The sequence below is a fragment of the Castor canadensis genome, chromosome 12 (assembly GCF_047511655.1).
Source record: "Castor canadensis chromosome 12, mCasCan1.hap1v2, whole genome shotgun sequence".
In the NCBI taxonomy this organism is placed as follows: domain Eukaryota; kingdom Metazoa; phylum Chordata; class Mammalia; order Rodentia; family Castoridae; genus Castor; species Castor canadensis.
In genome coordinates, this window is record NC_133397.1 from 31,593,918 (window position 1) to 31,611,050 (window position 17,133).

The 17,133-nt window shown below is 36.0% G+C and overlaps 1 protein-coding gene across 3 annotated transcripts in view; it reads right to left on the reverse strand.

Moving 5' to 3' along the window:
- The window catches only part of Heatr5b (HEAT repeat containing 5B), a 93,461-nt gene extending 76,365 nt beyond the window's left edge, over positions 1 to 17,096 (reverse strand). Inside the window, exons 1-9 of one of the 3 annotated variants that reach the window (XM_074049509.1) lie at positions 17,008 to 17,096; positions 16,123 to 16,270; positions 14,915 to 15,011; positions 12,217 to 12,277; positions 9,569 to 9,677; positions 7,706 to 7,855; positions 3,419 to 3,590; positions 1,694 to 1,851; positions 211 to 460 (exon numbers count right to left, since the gene is read on the reverse strand). In XM_074049509.1, coding sequence (XP_073905610.1) covers positions 211 to 460; positions 1,694 to 1,851; positions 3,419 to 3,590; positions 7,706 to 7,855; positions 9,569 to 9,677; positions 12,217 to 12,277; positions 14,915 to 15,011; positions 16,123 to 16,248 — 1,123 coding nt within the window. In that variant the 5' untranslated portion in view covers positions 16,249 to 16,270; positions 17,008 to 17,096. Of the gene's footprint in view, positions 1 to 210; positions 461 to 1,693; positions 1,852 to 3,418; positions 3,591 to 7,705; positions 7,856 to 9,568; positions 9,678 to 12,216; positions 12,429 to 14,914; positions 15,012 to 16,122; positions 16,271 to 17,007 lie in introns of those variants that run through there. The other 2 variants (XM_074049508.1, XM_074049510.1) reach the window with 2 other exon arrangements.
- Between the last annotated feature and the right edge of the window lie 37 nt (positions 17,097 to 17,133).

Genomic DNA, 17,133 nt, shown 5'->3' on the forward strand with positions numbered 1-17,133 from the left:
AAAACAGTCCAGAGAGATATAAACTTAACAGGTCTACTTGTATTTATTAAGAAGAATAATAGCAATCCCAATACTCTGGAGGCTGATAAAAGAAGATCATGAGTTCAAGGCCAAATTGAATTACATATCAAGCCCCTATGTCCAAAAAAAAAAAAAAAACACCTAAAGGACTGAGGTCATCAACAACATACACTGTGAGTCAGTTCTTACCCACTGCTTTCATTTGTTTTCCAATAGCTTGACAGATCTCCTTAGCAGCTGCTATCTGGGCTTTCTCACCCAACAAACTGCCCACAGTGGCTCTCAGGATGAAGGAGACACATCGTCGTGAGTACACAGCTTCCACATGTGTTTGTGTTGCCCGAGGATGAGAAACCAGATCAAGTACATGGGACAAGAATGTAGCAAAGCTACGCTCCAGCCACTGACCACCCAACGTTGTAACAAAAACAACATATGCCTAAAAACACATTAAGATACAACTTCAGATACCTGTATATAAATGAAATCACACAAAGCAACTACAAAAATAAGTGAGTACAGCACACAAAATTAATTATATTGAAGATTAAAGCAGAGAAAATTGAGTTGGGTATGGTGGCTCACATTTGTAATCCCAGCTACTCAGGAGTCAGAGGTAGGATCAAAAGTTTGAGGCCAGCTAGGTTAAAGTTAGCAAGACCCTATGTCAAAAACAAAAAATACAAATAAAAGACCTAGGGTATGGATCAAGTGGTAGAGTGCTTGCCTAGCATGCCTGAGACCTAAGGTTCAACCCCTAGTATGCAAAAAGAGAGAGAGAAACAGAAAAACAGAGAGAGAGGGAGAAAGGGAGGGAGGGAATTTAACTGTCACATCTTTTTAGTACTTCTAACATAGGAATTACTGGCAGAGCCTTTAACTAAAAAAGTTCTTAAGACAATAGCTTCATGAAGAATACAGAGCAGTGAAGGAAAGAAGGAAAGCTGAATTCACCCGAGATCAGCAAGGTAACAAGATATAGGAATAAGAAAATCTTAACATCCTAAATAAACACTGGCACAGAGATATAGTACAATTGCTTAGCCTTTCTCTGAAGATAAAAATGGTTTACTTCCATTTTATGCTTGTTTCAGGGACAAGATACAGACACAGTTGTGGTAGATACAGTTGTAGTGACTTTGACTAAGATCAACAAGAACCATTTCATCTTGTTATGTGCTAATTAATATTATATCATAAACCATAAAATTCTATTTGACATTAATTAGTTTAAAACTATAATTCCAAGTCAGACTTAATCTTATAATTTCATTAGAGATTAATCATTGATACCAAATCAAAGCATAGACATTAGTTTTAGCTATAGCATCATTAAAGAATATTAAAAATATAAATGCCTCAAGCTACCAACATCTGAATACAGTTTCAATTACTTTATATCTCATTTGTTGCCAAGTAAAGTTGGGAAACATTTTTTAGATATTTACATAAATATAGTAGACATAGACTTATTTACACATCATTAAGAATCTTCCTTTCCATATAAATATACAATTTGGAATTTGAATGTAATTCACTTATTCATTCAGTAAAAGAAACTTTTGGAGAGAAACGAGATTTTAAAAATTATGTGGTGTTATTTAGCAAGAGTCCTCCATGAAATTTCACAAATGATACAAACAGAATTCTTTTATACGTGTATACCACAAACCTGTGTAACTCCAACTCTCACTTCACGATTAACAGACCCTCCAACTTTTAACATTTCTCCACCGCTCTTTAAGAAACCTGAGCCTCCACGTAGAAATCCTGTGGCCATGAGTTCTAAGACTTCATCAAATGTTGCTCGTTTCACATTTTGACGCATTACTTTAAGGAAGAAATGTAAATTTATAAGCAAATGTATCTGAAGCAGATTTTTTTTTGCTATTAATTAAATCATATTTCAGTACTCTAGCTTAAAAATTCAAGCAATTATTTTCAAGAATACTATAATGAGCTTATGGTCACTACATTTTCTTATAATCTTAAAATTCACAATGTGCTAAGAAAAAATGGAAGGAGTTAGAAAAGAAAGAATTTCAATAAATCTATGTCAAACAGTCTGATACTAATGATAAATTTAATATTTGTAATACAGAACAAAGCATACCCAAAGAAGACACTACTAATTTAGCAGTTACCGATGGATTAAAATGCAACTGAGAGTGCAAATGATTTGCCATCTCTGGTATCCACTTTCACATTTTATGAAGTTCTTTCCCATAAAGTAGCAAACACAAGACTCACAAAAATTCTGTAGAGGGGGTATAAAGATAACTGTTAAGTGGATAGGCTTTGAAATTTGACTGCCTGGGTTTCAGTTTCAGTGCTGATACTTAATAGATTACTTTTTACAACAAAAGTTACACAATCTCCCTAAGCCTCAATTTCCTCATCTATAAAATGGAAATGACAGCTGGGTGCCAATGGCTCACACCTATAATCCTAGCAACTTTGGAAGCTAAAATCAGGAAGATTAAGGTTCAAGGCCAGTCTGGGCAAATAGTTCAAGAGACCCCCATCTCTAAAATAACCACAACAAAATGGACTGGAGGTGTGGCTCAAGCACAAAGCCCTGAGTTCAAACCCCAGCCACACCAAAAAAAAAGAAATAACAATAATTCTTATGGTACTTAAACTTCATACAGCTGTTGTAAGAATTAAACAAAGCAATCCCATAATATGCTTAATTCAGCATCTGTCATATAGCACTTAAAATGTTACATTATCATCACCATCTAATGAAATAATTATCAATAAAGGTGAAGAAGCCAAAGCTCAAAGAAGTTAAATAGGGTCTCACAGCTAATAAATATAAGGGCCAGCACTAAACCTATGACATCTGATTCTTTTTCCACCATGCATAGGTGGGATAAGGGTGGGTACAATAGCAGAGCTGGAGTCACCCTTCATCTGCTATGGGTGTTTTGTTCTTGTTGTGTTATACATATTACTCACAACCAGCCTGAGACATCTTTGTGGAACTGTGAGGCAAAGAAAGTCACTTGAATAATCAATTCTGCCTCTGATGCTGCTTACAATGGCCCATGAAAAACAGAAAACTAAAACTGTAGTAAAAATGGGGATCTAACCAGCAGAGATTAAAAGTGCCAGAATTTAACTCCTGAAACATTATATGAAATCACTTCATAAATTTTACTTGCTCTATATCCAACAAAATTGCTAAATACTATCTCATACATTATCATCACAAAAACTTTCTTGACTACATCAAGGAAAATTCCATTTCAGTTCTTTCATTTGATGGTAAACTATATAATAAGTTAAATACATGAAAGTGACCTGCCTAAATATAACAACTAATTTAGAAGGAAGAACTCTATAAACTTTCAAATATCTGCTATAGTACAAATCAGGGGTTGGCACACAATACCTGTTGCTTGTTTTGGCATCAATGCTGTAGCCATAACTGTTCCTAAGAGTTTAGACACTGCTACCCGTACCCCATAATTTGAGTTTTCCAAAGCCTTAAAGCAGAGAGTGGCTACATTTTCCAATTCAGCAGTCCACATGAAAACAGCTTCATTTTGTAGTTCCAGTAGACACTGGAATTAAAAACAAAATGTAAATAGAACTTTTACAGAATTTAACAGAAGCAGAGTCACACTCTCCTGAAATAACTAAAACAATGAATAAAATTATGATACAATAGTTTTCAAGACAACGGACATAAGGCAGTGAAGGACAGTTATACTTAAAAGAGCTAATTCATTGCCAGGCTTGGTGACACATGCCTGTAATTCCTCGCACATGAGAGGCACAGGCAGGAAAATCAAGAGTTCAAGACTAACTGGGCTACATAGTGAGGCCATATCTCAAGGGTAAAAGGAGAAAATTCAACACGAAGTAAGCAGAAAAAGAAAATAATAAAGGCAAGGAAGAAAAGCAATGCATTAGAAAACCGAAAAATACTAGAAAAGAAATCAAAGCTGCTTCTTTGGAAAGAATAATCAACTTGGTAATTCTCTATTCACATTGATCTGGGATGAAAAAAATATATAAATTACCAAAACTAAGAATGAGAAAAGTCAAATCACTACAGACTCAGCATATATTAAAATCTGAAAGAGCAGGCAGAGTGGCTCAAGTGGTAGAGTGCTTGCCTAGCAAGTGCAAAGCCCTGATTCAAAACCCAGTACCACCAAAAACAAACAAAAAACATATAAAAAAAGAAAAAATTAAAGAGAATTCATGAACATCTTTCTGCCAATAAATTTTACAACTTAAATGAAATAGAAGGCAATTCACTCAAGAAGAAATAGAGTGACTAGCCTAATACCTATTTTAAAAATTGATCTTTTTAGTTCAAAATCTGCACTGAAGAATTCCACCAAATGTTTAAATTAAAAAAATACTAATTCTGTATAAATTCTTCCAGGAAAATTAAAGAGGACTTTCTCATTTATCCTATGGGGCAAATACTGAAATCTGACAAAGATACTACAAGAGAAGGAAACTACACACCAATATCCTCATGAACAGAGATATACAAATGCTAAACAAACTTTTACTAACTCTAATATAACAATACACAAAAAGGATAACACATTATCACCAAGTGGAGTTTTTCATAGGAATTAAAAATTGGTTAAAATTCTAAAACAAATCAATGTAATTAACCACATTAGCAAGCAGAAAACAAAACTCTTATAATCATTTCTATAGATGCTAAAAAAGTATTTGAGAGGGTAGAGGCATGGCTCAAGTGGTAGAGCACTTGCCTACTAAGTGCAAAGCCTTGAGTTCAAACCCTAGTACCACCAAAAAGAAAAAAAAAATATTTGAGAGAATATAAGTAAAACTGGGGAAATTTAAACAAGATTGGTGGATTATGTCAATGTCAATGTCCTGGTTGTTACACTGTACTTCAAAAAATTACAATTGCGGGAATCTGGTAAAGATTCAGTATTATTTCTTATAAATGTGGCATGGATCTATAATTATCTCAAAGAAAAAAGTTTAAATAGCCGGGCATCAGTGGCTCATGCCTGTAATCCTAGCTATTTACAAGGTAGAAATCAGGAGGATCATGGTTTGAGTTTAGCCTGGCAAATAGTTCAAGAGACCCTATGTGGAAAATATCCCAACAGAAAAAAGGGCTGGTGGAGTGGTGCAAGTGGTAGAGCACCTGCCTAACAAACATAAGGCCCTGAGTTCAAATCCCACTACAAAAAAAAAATAACAAAACAAAAACAACACAAGAAACCAAATTTAAAACAAAATCTAATATTTATTCCCAATAACACCTCTTGGTAAACTAGGAATAGAAGGGTACTTCATCAACCCAATAAAGGGCATCTATAAAAACCTACTATTAATATTACATGTAATGGTGAAGGACTGCATGTTTTTCACCATGGTGAAGGAAAGCATAAAAACTTTTGATGGAAGACTTAATATTATCCAAATATCAATTTGATCTCTAAATTCAATGTACCCTGAATCAAAACCCAGACTGCTATTTTTGTAGACATCAACAAACTAATTCTAAAGTTCATATGAAAATGCAAGTTACCTAAAATAAGTAAAACAATTTTGAAAAAGAACAAAGTTGGAAGATCAACACTACCCTTTTTCAAGACTTATTATAAAGACACATTAATCTAAGCTGTGTGTGGCCACACATGCCCATAATTCTAATACTCAAGAAAGGTGAGGCAGGAGGATCCTGAGTTTAAGGCCAGTGCCTAGGCTACAAAGTGAGACTTTAATCTCAAAAAAAATGTATTAATCTAGAAAAATGCTGTTGGCATCAAGACAGACAAATAGATCAAACAGGATAGAGTATAAAAATAAACATACACATATGTGGACAACCAGTTTTTAACACAGGTACAAAGGCAACTTAGTGAAGAAAAGGTATACTTTTCAACATGGTGCCAGAAGAAGTGGATGTCTACATGGGAAACAAAAAAGAACTTTGATTCATTCCTTGTACCATGTACAAAAAATTAACTCAAAATGTATCATATGTCTAAATGTAACACTATCAAATTTACAGAAGGAAATAAAAGAAAAACCTTAAGTTAGGGAATTTTCTCTTACATACAACACTGAAAGCATAATCCATATAAGAAAAATTAGTAAACTGAACTTTAACAAAATTCAAAATTTCTATTCCTTTTTTCTTCTTCTTTTGGTGGCACTGGAGTTTGAACTCGGGGCTTTGTACTTGCTAGGCAGGTGCTCTTCCACTTGAGCTATACCTCCATCCCATCCAAATTTCTATTCTTAAAAAGGAAGTATTTTTAAAAAGGAAAAAAAAACGTCACTATTTCTATGATGGGGAAGAGACAGAAAGATGTCAAATCAGAGGCCAGCCTGGGCAAAGTTAGAATCTATATCAAAAACAAAATACAAACAAAAGGCTAGGGCTGGGAGTCATGTGGTAGAGCACTGGCTTAGCAAGCTCCAGACAATGGATTCAATCCCAAGTACTACAAACAATAGCAACAAACAAACAAACACCAAAACTCACAAAACAAAAGACACTATTTAGAGAATGAAAAGATAGCATATAGACTGGGAGAAAATATTTTAAGTCATATAATTGGTAAAGAATATATAAAGAACCTATAAAAGACTCTCCAAACTCAAAAATAAAAACATAAAGCAATGGGCAAAAGATCTGAACAGGTCTTCAAAGTAGATATGATATGGCAATGAACAATGATATGGAAAACATCCATACCATTGGTCATTAGGAAATGCAAATTAAAACCACAATGAGATACCTGTATGTATTTACTAGAATGATTTAAATTAAAGACTCTCAGAAATGAATGATGGTACAGATGTAGAGGAAATAGAATTGTCTTACACTGATGAAATGTAAAAGGGTGGAAAAGTAAAATGGCACAAATACTGTGGAAAAAAGGTACACAGTTTTTTGTAAAAAATAAATATAAATCTTAACATGTGATTTAACTATTCCAACCCCAAATATTTACCCAAATGAAATGAAAACACATGTCCATGCAAAAACTTGCATATGGATGTTCATGGAAGTTTTGGTTTGGTTTGTTTTTGGTTTTTTGTTTTGTGTGTGTGAGTGGGTATGTGTGTGTGTGTGTGTGAGAGAGAGAGAGAGGGAGAGAGAGACAGCCCAAACTAGAAGTAGCCAGAACATTTATAAAAGGTAAAGGAACAAATTAGCTGGGCACCAGTGGCTCACACCTATAATTCTAGCTACTCAGGAAGCAGAGATCAGGAGGACCACAGTTCAAAGCCAGCCCGAACAAATAGTTCACGAGACCATATCTCGAAAATACCCATCATGAAAAGCACTGACAGAGTGGCTCCAGGTGAAGGCCCTGAGTTCAAGCCCCAGTTCCACAGGAAAAAAAAAAAAAAAGAAGAAATTAATGTGGTACATCCATGCAATGAAGCAGTACTGAACAACAAAAATATATGAACAACTGATACATACAACAGCACAGATGAAGCTCAAAACAATTGTGCTGTGTGAAAGAATTCAAAACACATATGCACACAAAAGTACATACCACATGACTCCATTTATAAATAATTCTAGAAAATAAAACTAATGCATGAAAACAAAAATACATACTCACAATTTAAAATGAAAAATATAAAAGCCATTAATTATTTAAAAGCAAGTAGGATAAGGAGCAACATTAAAAACTAGTCAAGCACTAACCTTGGCCACTGTACATCTAACAGCCATGGATCTGTCAGTCAAGAGAGACCTAGCATTCTTGTAAATATCACGATGAGAGGAAGCTGCTGCACCACCCAATCCATTCAGAACTTTCTGCAGGCTCATTAAGATTTCACTTCGCCCTTGAGACTACACATGTACATAAAGTAAATCATTAAAACTACATAGTAAAACACATTTCTCTTAGCCTAATAATCTTATCTTCAAATTGTAACAATAAGTAATGAAAAGTAATATTAAGTATTCTATAGAAGGTACCTAAAAGGTAAGAATAATTATTAGCTTCAATGAAATATTATCTAAGAAATTAGGTGAAAAGTAAACATATTCCAATATTCGATGACATTGACATACAATATAACTGTGAATGGGAAAGATAGATTGAAAAGTTTCAATATCGTATCTCAAGGGCCTAAACTTTCAGAATGTAAAATATTAAGTAAAAAATAATTAAGAAATAATATAAGTCATCCAAAAGAGGAAGAAAACATCCAACATATTTTTTAAAATTTGTCACAAGCTAGGCACTGGTGACTCACACCTGTAATCCTAGCTATTTGGGAAGCTGAGATGAGGAGGATCAAGGTTCAAGGCCAGCCTGAGGAAATAGTTTACAAGACCCCATCTCCAAAATAACTAGAGCAAAATGGACTGGAAGACTGGAAGTGTGGTTCAAGCAGTAGAGCACCTGCTTTGCAAGCACTTGCTTTGCAAGTGTAGAGCCCTGAGTTCAAAAAAAAAAAGAAAGGAAAAAAAAAACCTTGTCACAAAAATATAGCAAAGCCTCACTTTCTTATAACTAACTCAACCTCTTGATTCTATACTCTCATAGTGCTTATTCTTATTTCTAAACTATAATTAATATGATACAGCATACTGTTCACACATAAACCTCTTCCACTAGACTGTAAGATTTCTAGAGTCAGGGACCATGTTTTATTCATATGTGTATGCCTAATGCCTGAAAAGTAATATATCCTCAATTCTTCCTCAATAAATAAATAGATAAATGGTTCCTAAAAGAGATATCATCTGAAAAATCTTACTTTTCCTGAACAAAAGAATTAGACTGAAGAGAGTCTCTAGCTTAGTCCATTTGTGGGTAGCATAAAATTGACAAGGAATTTATAGAAGTAACACCAAATTGACAGAAAAAAACAGAACTATTTTTACTTGATATTATCTGCTAGGGGTTAAACTGTGATCCCCTCAAAGATAAGTTCAAGTCCTAAACCCTGCTATGCCATATGAATATGACTTTATTTGGAAACAGTGTTTGTAGATGAAATCAAATAAACATGAGGTCATACTGGATTAGAATTGGCCTTAATCCAATTACTGATATACTTGTAAAAAGAGAAGAATTTATATATGACAAAGGAGACAGAGATTATAGAGGTATCTACAAACGAAGAAGGCCAGGGATTTCTAGCAACCATTAGAAGGTAGGAAAGAAAGGATTCTTTCCATAACCTTCAGAGGAAAGCATGGCCCTGCTAACACTTGATTTCAGGAAATAAATTTCTGTTATTTTAAACCATTCTGTCTGTGGTAATTTATTATGTCAATCAGATGAAACTGATACATTAGGAATGGCACAAAAAATAAAATGCCAATCGAAAAATAAGCCAAATAAAAAATAATGGGCAAAACTACACTTTGTCAAGGAAAAGCATTCTTTTCCTTCTCCCTTAAGAAGAGAGGGGACATGAAAGTCTAAAATTACTTTCTCGGATAACCACTACGAATGCCACAAAGACACAAAGAAAGCAAACATGTTTAACTGACATCTAACTATTGTCACAAGCAAAGCATTCAAATAGTATTTGTTATAAAACTTACCTCTGCACTTTTCAGAGATTTCAAAAGATTATTTACTGTTTCTGGAAATGCACTGCCTAATATTCTCCCCATTTTTTCATAAAATGCTCCAACACAAGCCACTGCAGCCCTGTAACAATAATTTCACTGGTCATTGTTCAGGTTAGTAACAGAATTTGATTACACTTTGCTCATTTCCAGAAATCAGTGTATATTTGTCTAGGATATTTTGCCTGTAATCCTTAATTTTCAACTCTCAAAAGCACCTCATTTATCCTTTTTAATTGCAACAAATGCTATAGTTAACCAAATTACATTCTTGTTAGGAATACAAAATAGTATACAAAATAAAACATACTCACCCTTTGGAAAAAAAACCTAAGCTTCCTTTTAAGAAGACTTTCCAAATTATATCGACCCACAATGATCCCTTTCTTTTCTCATTATATCTAATAGTCAATGTCAAGCACTGATTTGACGGAATTATATTGCTTACTGTGTCATGACTTGGCCATTTGATTGTCTCTGTCTTATCCTGTCAGTGGAAATGTAAACTCTAGAAACAGACTATATCTTACACATACCTATCAACTTATGAATAATAATATACTATTATTTCTAAATCTGTAAAATTTAATCTATATTGCCTTAATGGAACACTCAGCTGTATATAGGAGGAAATGTAGTAACACATCTCTTCAGGAGAAGTGACCCCACCATCACTCATGTCAAGTAAGTGAATAGCTGGGAGTTTAGCTTAGAGGCAGGAGTAAAACAATGCCTAAAAACATATTCTTTGAAGTCTGGCAGACCTATGTCTAAATCCTAAAACCTGCCACCTAATAGCTATGTGACCTGAGCAAGTTAATTTACATCTGAAAAAGGTTAAATAAGTTTAAATCACATTTGTATACGTAATAGTAGAATTAAGAAATCAATCTTCACTTTTTTAATTCCAAATGCCATGGTTTTTTTTTTTGCAATATTCTACAAGCTGATAATAAAGTTAAAAATGACTAAAGTCACCTGTCAGAATAAATTGGGGAATTCCTAATTCACTAAAAGATACATAAAATTTATTTAGTGGGAACTATAAAATTAGGTGTTTATTTGCTAAGTGGAGAGAATTAAATCATCAAACTATTAACATAGCTTTTTAAAATTGTTTTTACATTTACTTATATGTGTATACATTGTTTGGGCCACCTATCCCCCCCGCCCATTAATATAGCTTTAAACTTCAAAATAACTTAAAAAGCAGAACCCTCTAACCTCCTCAAAAAGTTTTGAGAGCTACCTCTATTCCAAAAAACATAAAACCTAACCACAGTGTATCCCAGCAGTTCAAAATGGACACAAAAATCAGCATCCAGAATGGAATAATTTCTGCATTTCCTCTGCAAGCTATTATACTTACAGGCCCTGGGCCCTTGAATGTTGGTGATCTAGAGCTTATCTTTGGCCACGCTCTCTTTTCAAAGAATATACTCTTCTGAAGTAGCTTTATTCATATTAAAGGGTTCAGTGTACTCCTAAATCTCCATTCTCTACTCACCAAAGCTAGACTCTCAAGTCAGATCTCTGATATCCAGACCAGGATTTCCAACTGCATACTAAAAACACTGTCACTTAGATATTCCCGTTTGAACTTCAAAATTAGCATGCCCAAAATCAAACTCATAATTCTCCCCTCATTACCTGTTCCTTCCTTCTCTATTTTGTATCTGTCTAAAAAGCACCATAAATAAGCCATTTTTGTTTCCAATTAGTTTACTTTATCTAGAAAACAGGTTGTCAAATTATAGCAAGTAGCCAAATTTGACCTACCACCTGTTTTTGTAAATAAAATTTTATTGCATAGCAGCCATTCTCATTCATTTATGTACTGTCTATGCCAGAGATAAATAGCTGCTACAGAAATGTTTAGTCTACAAAGCCAAATATACTTACTATTGGACCCTTTCCAAAAAGCATACTGACTCCAGATCAATCACATTCACCCTACCTCCTCCCAACTTAGCCCCTCACCTAACTAATTTCCACACATCCTTCTTTGAAAGTTGATCTTCCTTGAGAAGGCTTTCTTGACAGTGCTCTCCCCTCTTACCTCCTACAGGACTCTTCATCATAATATAACTGTGATTTCCTGATTGGACTCATTCATAGGCTTCCCTTTGTCAGTCTTTGACCCAAACCACAACTATGTGCTAGGACTTGGGTTAACTTAATGTAGGGGTCAACAAATTTATAGGCGAAATAGTCTGTCTCAGCTATTGAAATCTGCCATTCTACTGTGAAAGCAGATACCACACAGATGAGCAGGCAGGTCTGTATTCCAATAAAACTCTATTTGTAAAACTGGCTAGATTTGGCCAGTGGACTATGCTTTGCCTATTTTTTCCTTGATTCTGTCACCTAGAAATTCTTTTCTTTAACCTCAGACAAGAATATTATCTCCATCAAAATTTACCAGAAGACCCATGACACCATACCAATTCTCTCTAGTGTGTTCAAGGACCCAATGGTGATAGATAAGTGGAAGCAGAGCTTCCCCTACCCTTTGGTCTATTTAGAACTTTCACTGTCAGCAACATGCCTCAGGTTCCACTCTAAGTTACCCTGAAAAAATAAGTAAAACCCCAAGGGTCTCTTTCAAAATAAGTACTTACAATTTTGTTGGTAAGTAGGCTGCAGTGTCATCTTTATTTCTGATAATGTCATTACATTTATCTAGTGTTTGAAAAACAGTAAAAGAATCACCAATGCTATAAAGGGCTGCAAGATTTTTAGCTAATAATTTTCGTGTAGGTGGTCCAGGTGAACTACTTATTAATCCAGTTAATTGTTCAACAAGTTTTTTCTGTTTTTCCTTTACATCAGTCTGTTATAAAAGAAAAAAAGCACATCACCATGTTTACTACTCATTAATCCAGTTAATTGTTCAACAAGTTTTTTCTGTTTGTCCTTCATATTGGTCTGTTATTAAAAAAAAAAAAAGAACATCACCATTTGTATACCTTTTATTACCTTTTAGCCAAAATAAATACTTAACTTTTAAAGTACTCTAATAATTAAAAATCTGTATCATATCAAGCATAAACCATAAATGAAAACTTTTAAGTTAAGAAAGTTCAGTAAGAATAGTCTACTCCTAGCCAGGCATGGTGGCTCACACCTGTACTCCTAGCTACTTAGGAGGTTGAGATCAGTAGGCTCACAGATTGAGGCCCGCCTGAACCAAAAATTCACAAGACTTCCCCCATCCCCCAAAAAAAAGCTGGGTTTGGTGGCATGTGCCTGTCATCCCAGCTACAGCAGAAACAGTAAAAAGGAAGATTGTGGTCCAGAATGGCCCATCAAAAAGTGAAACCCTATCTCAAAAATAAACAAACCAATAAGAGATGGAAGCATAGCTCAAGTGGTAGAGCCTCTGCCTAGCAAGCACAAGGCCCTGAGTTCAAACCCCAGAACACCTCCAAAAAAAGTCAGCTTTTTTTTTTGAAAACACTAGGCTTGAACTCAGGATCTCCCATTTGCCAGACAGGCACGCTACCACTTGAGCCATGCCCCCAATCTAAAAGTCTACTCTTTGCTAGTTAGCCTCATAAAAAAGTGACTACTCTGATCCAAAAATTTCTAGACAAACTGATTAATAAACCAGTAGTTCAAGGATGTGAGATGGTGAATGTACAGACAACTGATATCTTAGAATGCTGATGGGTTTCCCCTATAAAAGAAGAGTCAGTACTTTATAAAGTTACAGGGCAGTAAAGGAACCAAAAGAAACTCTGAAGAGATCTAGGCAACAGAACATAATACCTAGATCTACCCTTAATTCAATACCTAAAATTAATTCATTCATTGAAGAAACACTTACTGTATATATGTAAATATCAAAGGAACCCCTCTGTACAATTAATTTACACTATTTAAAAAAAGAAAAAGAAGCACTGTGCACTCATTGCATGCCATGCATTTATTCTTGGCCTTCGGGTGTAACAATGAACAAAACAGATTCTGTGCCCTTGTGACATTTACATTCTAGCAAGGAGGTTCAGAGCTTAACAAATAAACAGATAAATACTATGCGTGCTTACTGTTTTACATAGATTGGTTAGAAACGGCTTCTCTGAAAAGTGAAGGGGTGAGTTATAGAGATACCTGGGGGAAGAACATTCCAAGCAAAAGGAACAAGAAGTGCCAAAGCTTTGAGATTAGAGCATGCTTAGCATACCTGAGGACCACAAGAAGGCCAGTTTAGCTGGAGTGGTGTAGGAGAGAGAAAGTAGCAGGAGACAAAGTCAGAAAGAACCAGAATGTAGTGTCATATACACCAAAGAACTTTGCATTTTATTCTGAGTAAGAGTTTTAAGCAAAGGAGGGCCATAATCTAAATGTTTTAACAAACTCACTCTGACTGGTAAACTGAAAATACCCTAGATAGAAGCATGATAAGTAAACAGGAAGCTGTGGCAATAATCTGGAGATGGTGATGAGAAGTAAATGAATTCTGAATATATTTGTGAGTAATACCATAAGATTTGCTGGTAGATATGATACTAAGTTTGAAAAATCACAGAAGTAAAGAATGACTCTAAGGTTTTTGACCTGAGCAACTATAAGAATTAAGTGGTCATTTTCTAAAATACAGAACACTTGGGAAAGGGCAGGCATGGTAGGGAAATCAAGAATTTGGTTTAGTCATGTACTGGTGGCTCATGCCTCCAATCCCAGCTACTTAAAAGGCAGAGATCAGGAGGATCAAGGCTTGAAGCCAGCCTGGGAAAATAGTTTGAGAGATCCAATCTCGAAAATACCCAACACAAAAAAAGGCTGGTGGAGTGGCTCAAGCAGAAGAGCCCCTGCTGAGCAAGTGTGAGGCTCTGAGTTCAAACACCAGCACAACCACAACAACAACAAAAAAGAATTTGGTTTAGATATGTTAACTTTGAGATGCCATTTAGATAAGAAAGAGGTAATTTGTATATCTGTTATCTTTATTATTGAGGTGGTAATAGAAATCATAAGATAAGATGCTATATTGCAAGATTAAATATAGATAAGAAACAAAAAAGAATGCCCAGTAGGAAGGAAGAGCCAGCAAAAGTAAATGAGAAGTGGTAGCTAGTGAAGTAGGAGGAACTAAAAGCAGATGTTATCTTGGAAGCCACTAATAGGAAGCAATTTATACAAAGTGTGCCAAGTAACAATAACCTATTTTTCGTTTGAGCAGAAGGTATAATTTAGCTATGTCCTATAAACTCTTGCATTTATCAGTATCACAATAAAAAATGTGTTAGGTATTTCAAGGCAGAGGATCAGCTATATCAAAAGATAGAGATGAATCAAATAAGACAGAATACTGACCATTGTTTTGGGGAATGTAAGATCCACGGTGGCTGCACAAAAGCTTTTTCAGTGGAAGGGAGGCAACAAATATCCAGTTGCAGAGACTGAAGAGGAACTATAAATTCCTAGTTAAAGATTTCAAGTGAATCCATGCATCAATCCTCTCTAAAACCTCTATTAAAGCCATATGGGGGAAACACACACAAATCCACAAGAGCAGAGAAAACAGGAAAAGAATGATCATAAAATTTGAAAGCCAAGTACTCCCAACAGGAAAAGTTGAGGAGAGACCTAATTTAAGACACAGAGTACACTAACACCTCACTTTTTATTTTGAAGTCTTGTATACCTCTGTAGGTGGGAGTAAGTTTACATCTAGAAATGGAGGGACTAGTTGAGAGTTATTTAAGAAGCTGTAAGATTTCTAGATCTCTCTCCTACATTCTGGAAGATGATTAGAGATTTATTTTCTGAAAACACTAACACACTGTATGTCTGGACTAGGGGAGCCCAGAAACAGCTGTGGGCTGGGACAACTGCACTGAAAACAGGAGAGTTGAGTGAAAATTTACATACTGAATGCTGGCATCCTCAAGCTTGTCACCCAATTTCTCCAGCCTGGACAACTATATTCTTCAGGCACTAGAGTAGAAAAGTCCCTTTGGTGAACAACTGACCTAGAGGAACCTAAGATACTAAAGTCAGGAACAGGACTAGCCTATAGTAAAGTTCAATTAACAAAATTCACCCTGTTCAGAAGACCTTTTAGGAAGTACTCCTAACTTTGAGCAAACATTCAAGATCATCAGTCATTTGAAGAAAGTACCTAATTTTAAGGAAAGAAAATAAAACATGCAAGATAAACTTGAATCAGAGACTGCATAGGAAGAGAAAGAATGAGGGGGGAGCCTATTAATTCCTCAGAGAAAAGAGAAGATACTGGGATTGCTAGATAGCATTGAGGCCTTGCATTTATTGATGACAACTTTAAAATGACACCAGTCATAGGTCATGTTTTTCTCCAGTCATGCTGAGCTGCCTAGCTGAAGACATGAAGTGGGAAATAAGTGGAATTTAACCAAGGCTTGAGTCTTGCCACAGAATAGAAAAAGGACTAGAAATTCCCAACTAATATTCTCAACTTCCATATGTGACTCACAACATTTCCAAAACATAATTTTTAAAATCCATGTTAATCCAGTTAAGAAAAAAAAGCAATACCATACCTTGTTGGCAGCAACCAAGACTTTATCAAGAAATCGCAACCACTCAAAGATAAAAACAGGTCTCTTTGCTTCAGTGATTTGAGCCAAAGCTTCTTCATTTAGTAATAAACTGTGAGCTAACTCCATCGCTGCAGTTTTAAATTCACACCTTAAATTAACAGATTTAAAAATGTGTGTAAGGATTTTTAATATTAAAAGTCAAATTTAATGAATGTAACCACTAAGAAAAAAAAAAGTATCTCTTTACTTCTCGTTTCATTTGCGGAAACCTAACTTTCTTGAGGCACACCGAGAAGCAAGTTGGGAAAGAGGAAGGTACAAACAAAAAATAAAACTCTGCTTGCTGAGGAAGAATGCATAACGGGATGAAAGGAAAATTAAATAAATATTGCAAAAAACAAATATGCCTAGCAAACATAGGTCATGATCCCACCCTGTAAATGAGAACAGGCACTAAGATCAAGCATCGCGGTGCGCCGACCACCCGGTTCTCCCTTTCTCCCGGTCCCCCGCCCCCGCTGCACCCGACCCAGCACAGAGACCCACAGGGACCGGGCGGCACGGCGGGGTGTCCGCGGCCGCAGCATCCCTGACGACATCGTGGTCCAGGAACGCGCCGGCGACGCCCGGTGCGCTCAGGGTCTGGGTTCACCCGGCTGCTCCGAGGACCACAGCGCCGGGCCCGGGAAAAATGCAAAACACTGTCGCAGGCCATCTCGGGCTGTCAACCCCGCGAGGCAGCTCGGAACCGAGGCCGGGCCCAGAAAAGAAAATATTCATTGCGAACTCGCCTTTTCCTCCCCACCCCTCGGAAAACGTCCAGGGGACACAGTAGTATTGTGCGTGTTAACGTGCATGCTTTGACAGCACGGGGGACGGCCTCACCTCCTAGTCTGGCAGGGGCCGATCAGCTGAGCTCCAGAGGCTGAGGCAGCCGCCAAGACACCCGGATGCCCCTCCTCCCGAACGCCTGCCCGCAGGAAACGAGAGGAGTACGCGTGCGCAGAACAC